The 6,853-nt window shown below is 43.5% G+C and overlaps 1 protein-coding gene across 1 annotated transcript; it reads left to right on the top strand.

Annotated features, from left to right (window-relative positions):
- Nucleotides 1–746: 746 nt before the first annotated feature.
- Nucleotides 747–4,291, top strand: LOC148877277 (putative LRR receptor-like serine/threonine-protein kinase At4g37250). The gene is made up of 2 exons (XM_088984036.1): nucleotides 747–2,913; nucleotides 3,447–4,291. The coding sequence occupies exons 1-2, from the start codon at nucleotides 1,233–1,235 to the stop codon at nucleotides 4,112–4,114; spliced, it is 2,349 nt and encodes a 782-aa protein (XP_088840162.1). The 5' UTR covers nucleotides 747–1,232; the 3' UTR covers nucleotides 4,115–4,291.
- The last annotated feature ends 2,562 nt before the right edge of the window (nucleotides 4,292–6,853 follow it).

Below are 6,853 nucleotides of genomic sequence, written 5' to 3'. Positions count from 1 at the left end.
AACAATATTATAGTTGAGAAGCAATGTGGGGGAGCAGATGAACTGAGATATTATAATATACACACACACACGCAGAGGTTGATTAATATTCCAACTGTGTTCGAGATTAGTTCTTGGACCTCGACTTGAGCAGAGTAGGTCTAAGATTTGGTAACCCGAAAACACGGCATAAAGTACCAACTTATCTAAAATAAGCGGCTAAGCGCCTTACCATAACCAGAGATGATGGTGGTTCATAGCCCGACCCGCCAACCCATTACTAGGTTTCTGTATTTGATTTGCTGATCCAGCTCCAGCCCACACGCAGTACAAACTACAGATTTGATTTTGACCTCCTCCTATGAAACCGTCTTACTTTTTAGACCGGTCCAGTTAACTGTCCAATGGTCTAACCTCGTCCCCCTTGCACGGAGTAGTAAATGGAAGAGAATAACATCATTCTTTACATGGCAAACAAGTGAGCCACGGTCGGTGCTTGAATAATCACACAATTTACTGGAAGATGCCGGTTGTCTGTCGTTGGATGCCCAGAAACTTTTGATGCAGACTCCAACATTACAACATGGTTAGGTAATATTAGTTGAGGGGGAAGTCTAATCGGATCTGGATCCGAATAAAGCCCCACTTTCCACTCTAATGTGGCAAATACGCCATTCCATTTTTTTCATCTTCTTTTGCTAGTTTTTTATAAGAGATATATATATATATAAGTATGCAAAGGCCAACAGGGGAGAGCCTGGAAAGTTAACGACGGTGAGCTGTGGACTATAATCATTTATTTCCACAGTCAAGATTTAATTATACTAGTGGAGCAGATCGGGAAGTCTGTGCTGGTACTGGTGAACTGTTTCTGTACGCTAGCAATTTGTGCAGGTTTATTTTTAACTATTTCTCTTCACATGGTCTTCCACATAATAATCTCAAATTAGTTCCAACTCGACCAAAGGAGGGCTGACTCGTGTTTATTCCAGCATTGAGCGGAATCAAATCCCGCGACCCAGCACTTTGGAGAAAAGGGGGTCAGGGGATACCATTTCATAATGGTGCATAGCACCGGATACCAAAAAAAAACATAAGTCTCAGCTCTTAACCCATTCTTTGTTTCTTGTAAATCCTTAATTGATTCGGTCACCCTACATTAGTAGGAGTAGGTGCCATCCTCTCTCTCTCTCTCTCTCTCTCTCACCTGGTTTTGAAGGAAGGAGGATGCATCGGTATTAGTTCGAGAAAGCATGAGTTGCAGAAGCAGTGGAGTCCATTTCTTGTGGAGAGTCTGGAGACTTACTCCACTTGTTTTTCTTCTTCTGGCGTTTCAATCTCTTGGGCTTAATACTGACGGAATTCTCTTGCTTTCCTTCAAGTACTCTGTTCTCAGTGACCCTTCGTCTGTTTTAGAGAGCTGGAACTACGAAGACCAAACTCCGTGCTCATGGAACGGAATTACTTGTGCCGGATTCGGAATACCCGGCACCGGCGATACATTTCGCGTTACCCGCTTGCATCTCCCAGATAGTCAGCTCCTAGGTTCGATTCCGCCCGATTTGGGCATGCTCGAGCACCTCCAACATCTTGATCTCTCCAATAATTTCCTCAATGGGTCCCTTCCAACCACGCTTTTCAACTCATCTGAGCTCCGGATACTCTCTCTTTCCAACAACGTGATTTCCGGCGCGTTACCAGAATCAATCGGAGGACTGAAGAGTCTTGAATTCCTCAACCTCTCCGACAATGCCTTAGCGGGAAAGATTCCTCAGAACCTCACTGCTCTACAAAATCTCACGGTCGCTTACTTGAGCAACAATTACTTTTCGGGTGATGTTCCGAGTGGTTTCAAAACCATTCAAGTCTTAGATCTGTCCTCCAATTTGATTAACGGGTCGTTGCCACCAGATTTTGGTGGAAACAGCATACGTTACTTGAATCTTTCATACAATAGGCTCTTTGGACGGATTCCGTTGGAATTCGCGAAACAAATTCCAGGGAACGTCACACTTGACCTCTCGTTCAACAATCTCACCGGAGAAGTTCCGCAAGCCGTACCTTTTCTCAACCAGAAAAAGGAATCTTTTGCTGGGAACCTGGATCTGTGCGGGAGACCACTTAAGAACCCCTGTGCGATTCCTTCCATGCCATCCACTCCGCCCAATGTCTCCACGACCACTTCTCCTCCTGCATTTGCAGCGATTCCCAAAACCATAGAGCCTGCTCCAGTCACTGGATCACCTGGAGCGGCTAATGATACTAGTCAAAAGCAAGAGCAGAATAGCCTGAGACCAGGAACTATAGCAAGCATCATCTTTGGTGATCTAGCAGGAATCGGTATTCTAGCCATGATTTTCTTGTACATTTACCATCTAAGGAAGAGAAAGAAGAAGGTGGTTAGTAGTACAGGTAGTTCAGAGAAGAAAGATGAAACGGGAGGGAAGGAGAGCTGGCCGTCATCATCATTTTCAACGGAACCGAAAGGACTGGCATGGTCGTGCCTGGGAAAGAAAGGAGGGAACAGCGAAGAGACGTCAGAGGCGACCGGCTCGGATAGTGAGGAAGAGGAAGAAGAAAAGGTGGAGCAGGAGCAGCAAGATCAGCAGAAAGGAGGAGGATCTCTTGTGACGGTAGACGGAGAAACAGAGTTGGAGCTGGAGACTCTGCTCAAGGCCTCGGCTTATATACTAGGAGCAACTAGTTCGAGCATAGTGTACAAGGCGGTGCTGGAGGACGGAACGACCCTGGCTGTGCGGAGAATTGGTGAGAGCGGTGTCGAGAGGTTCAAGGATTTCGAGAATCAGGTCAGGCTCATAGCTAAATTGCGCCATCCCAATCTGGTACGCATACGAGGTTTCTACTGGGGTTCCGACGAGAAGCTCGTCATCTACGATTACGTCCCTAATGGGAGCCTCGCCAATGCCAGTTACAGTAAGCCATTTGCTCTCTCTCTTCAAGCATATTTGCAAAATTTCATAAGTTGTAGTAAAATACAAAAATATACGGGTATGTGTGATCTCTATGTTGATAAATGAAATCGTGAAACTCAGACTTAGTTCTCAATGCACGGGAAGTCAACTGTCCTGTCCGTGGTCTGCGAGGCTTTGCAAAGCCTATGGCGAGGCTTTGCTTTCAGGGGATCCCCGTCGGAATGGATGAAAGCCTTTGCCCAAAAGCATGTGAAACGCCCACAGTAGTGTCGCTTCCCGTGAGAGAAGTGTGAAAATGAAATACAAACATTGGTCATTTGGTTGATAATTTGATACTGTTTTCCGATTTGCTTGATCATTTGAGCTCTTCGAGACACAACATTCTCCTCCTCTGTGGCGGTTGTGGCCATATCTCTTGAGCGTAATTGGGCCTGAACAGAATTGCTACCGGCCGTCTCAAGTTTATTAAACAAAAAGAAAGAAAGAAATACCGAAATAGACGCTTATTAAACAAATATTTTGTGTCATGTGCAGAGAAAATGGGGTCATCGCCGTGCCGCCATCTACCTTGGGAAGTGCGGCTCAACATAGCAAAGGGAGTGGCGCGGGGACTAGCCTATCTCCACGACAAGAAACACGTACACGGAAATCTGAAGCCAAACAACATCCTGTTGGGTGCGGATATGGAACCCAGAATCGGAGATTTCGGGCTAGAAAGGCTGGTGTGGGGCGGAGACAGCAGCTACAAGAGCAACAACGGCTCCTTCCGCCATTTTGGAAGCAAGAGGTCCACTGTATCTCGCGATAGTTTTCAAGACCTTCCAACAGGTGCCAGCCCCAGCTTATGCGGATCCCCCTATCAGGCACCCGAGGCGCTCAAGAGCCTGAAGCCCAATTCTAAGTGGGACGTTTTCTCGTACGGGGTGGTGCTGCTTGAGCTGCTGACAGGGAAGGTCCATTCCGACAAGGATTTGGGGCTTTGGAACACGGCGGCGGTGGACGAGAAGAACCGGATTTTGAGGATGGCTGACGTGGCAATCCGAGCTGAATTGGAAAGCAAGGAGAAGGAGGAGGCCTTTGCAACCTGCTTTAAGTTAGGGTACGGTTGTGCGTCCGCACTCCCACAAAAGAGACCCTCCATGAAAGAAGTGGCCCAAATCCTCGATAAGATGCCATCTTCTCCTCATTATTATAATCACTAACGTTAATCCATGGAGGCCCGTTCCCAGCCCACCGCCCCACCAATGCAAAGATATGACATATGGGCCATGCAAACTCCTCTTTAACTAGAGAGTGAGGGATGAGTGTTGAATGTACGATTGACTAATTGATTGTTAATTAATGTAAGACAGATAACTTGAGATGGTGATTGATGGTCAGATCGTTCTTTGATTGTCCGTCCGTACGCACGAGAGAGAGAGAGAGATTGTTTTCTGCAGTGTCGATTTGTCCATTAACTTCGTAATGCTAAGGACTAATGAGACAGGATCTTGACGTGTAGTTAATTAAAGAATTTGAGGGCCATGTGGTTTTTTATTTCCTTTTCCGGTAAAGCCGCTCCTCTTGACTTGGTTGCAAGTAATGTGTGAACTGAGTGGTGAGAGCACACTAATTAGTAAGAATTTGAGGATTCAAGTCTTCATGTGGCTTCCCTTCTTTTTATGGTTGTTGTAGGGAAAAGAATCAAAAGATGTTGCTGAATTTTGACTCCCTCTGATTTAACCAATGTGTTGTTCTTTTTGCTAAAATACCCTCCATTGTCTCACCTATTTGCCAGAGTAATCGTTATTAGGAACAAATTGCATTATGATAATAGGTTGGTTGTGTGAAGATGGAAGCTTTTCCAAGAAAATCCTCCAATTTTGCGATGATGCATGCAAGCCAATATAGAGAGATCCCTTATCACTGCCACGTGTCTAAGTAAAGAAAATCGTGGTTCACAAATCACAATAAAACAATGCCTAGACCAAATATCAGCATTCAGCACAGCTAATTAAATAAATGATCCTGTAATATGTTTTTGAGTCAATTAAAGTTTGCCTGGCTCTATCGAACAGTGAATGATGGTGGGTCCAGACTCTCTATACATGAGACACATGGCAAAAAGTAGAACAATTTTGAAAAGACAAGGTACACTCAACAGTGAACACTAATCTTCCTCATTAACGCACCATTTTAATTTGCAATGTGGAATGAATTTGCTTCATAGTCGTAGCTAGTCCACTTGGGCTAAATGCAAACAAACAAACGGGCTTCTTCTTCATTGAGCAGGGGGTTCAGATTTATCATACGGATCAAATTCACACTATTTTAAATGGGAGTTCACATCAGCGCCCCATAGAACATCCCAATCGTGTATTGCGAACATCTCACAATCATATTTCATCTCTCTGGGAAATGTTTTCAATACACGGTTGGAGGTGCTGTGGAGCTGTGGGGCACCCCCTTGTGGGGGGCTGATGTAAACCCTTCAAATGGCCGCATTGTGATCAATTCATAATGACAAGGCGAAGAAAAAAGGAAGCGGATGTGAAAGGCTGATATATAATACCTTTCATAAGCCCTTTCCTTTTTTTTTCTTTTTTTTTCTTTTATTTGTCAGTTACTTGGTTTGTTCCTTCCCTCTTTGCCCTTTTATTTCTTACCTGAAAGTTCAAGTACATCTTAGGCCTGGCCGAGAAAGACACCTTCAATACCAACGTATGTGTATGGTCAATTTTGCCAGGAATCAAATCTGATCCCGAGTCCACAAACAAAATGGTCCGGTGAGCTAGGTTTGCAAATAACCAGAGAAACAGTAAGTTCAGCCCTGATCCACCAGAATTAATTGCACCTAACTCGGTAACCGATTAACCCCACACCCAAAAAACAAGGTAACTGGATTGTGAATACATTCACAAACAAGCCACAGAACTATCAAGGAAATTAAAGAACTGCAACTTGTCTTAGTAGAAATTAAAGAAAGCAGTTGGGAAAAGTGGAAATGATGAAACGAAGGAAAAAGAAAACAGAAAAGGATTTGCCTTCTAAAGCACTATTGAATGAAAATGCATTCATATATTTTTAGCAAGCAGAAATAGATTTTGGGCATGGCCTTTTTTGCTCCCTTGAGGTTTATAATTTTATTTTTTTCTGGTTAGGGTTTTGCATATGACTGAGTTTTTAAATTTTCTGTTCCTTTTGCTGAAAGATAATTAATTGCTCCCTCATTTTCCTTATAAAATAAATAAATGAAACTAAAAAAGTAGTGGTTTACCATACTCCGCGTCAACGGACAACGGTCTTCCAGTGGAATTCCCCGTGATTGACTAGGAGGAAAAGGTCAACCACACAGGTTTGATTGGGCAAGTTTAGTCTGGATTTGGGTTACTTGAGTCTCTTCGATTGAAGCCCAAACTGAGTTTAGGTGCGGCCCAAATTATCAGACAAAATTGACACAAAGTCCAGGAATGTTCCACCTATCATTGAACGATGGAGAGCGCGACTATGCGAGTTCGCATCCTGTGCGTGAACCTGCCAACCGTAAATGTTAAAAAGGGTAAAATTTTTAAACTACCTTATGATTTAGTTAATTAATTAAGTGTATTTTTATTGTTTGAAATTGGATTAATGCTATTCTTGTTGTTTTTGACAATTGACTAATTCTTCTTAATCATTAACATGTGTCAATGAATATATGAAAAAGACTATTTTACCTTCTACTATAGATTATTCGGATCTCTCCCTCTCCCTCTCATTCTCTTTGCTGGAACTGCCGGAACGATGGATGATGACCGGATTTGGGTTCATTGTAGATCTGAGAGATACTCAAATATGGGTTCTAATGTAATCGTTTTTGGTCACGTACCATTTTTTGTGATGTATAAATTTTTTGGCTAAGTATCTCGTTGTTTGACCCGGTGGTGGCGTGCCTTGGTGATGAGCTACTTGGTGGCGAACTC

Source organism: Nelumbo lutea, chromosome 1 (assembly GCF_056320005.1).
Source record: "Nelumbo lutea isolate HS-2025 chromosome 1, American lotus-T2T, whole genome shotgun sequence".
NCBI lineage: Eukaryota > Viridiplantae > Streptophyta > Magnoliopsida > Proteales > Nelumbonaceae > Nelumbo > Nelumbo lutea.
Note: the sequence above shows the minus strand (reverse complement) of the source record. Positions and strands in the feature narration are given on the sequence as shown.

What these genes read in the sequence shown, in the direction of transcription:
- LOC148877277 (XM_088984036.1), top strand. Translation starts at nt 1,233, where the DNA reads ATGAGTTGCAGAAGCAGTGGAGTCCATTTCTTGTGGAGAGTCTGGAGA. An exon ending in CCTCGCCAATGCCAGTTACA is followed by an intron (nt 2,914 to 3,446) that starts GTAAGCCATTTG and finishes TGTCATGTGCAG; the next exon opens with AGAAAATGGGGTCATCGCCG.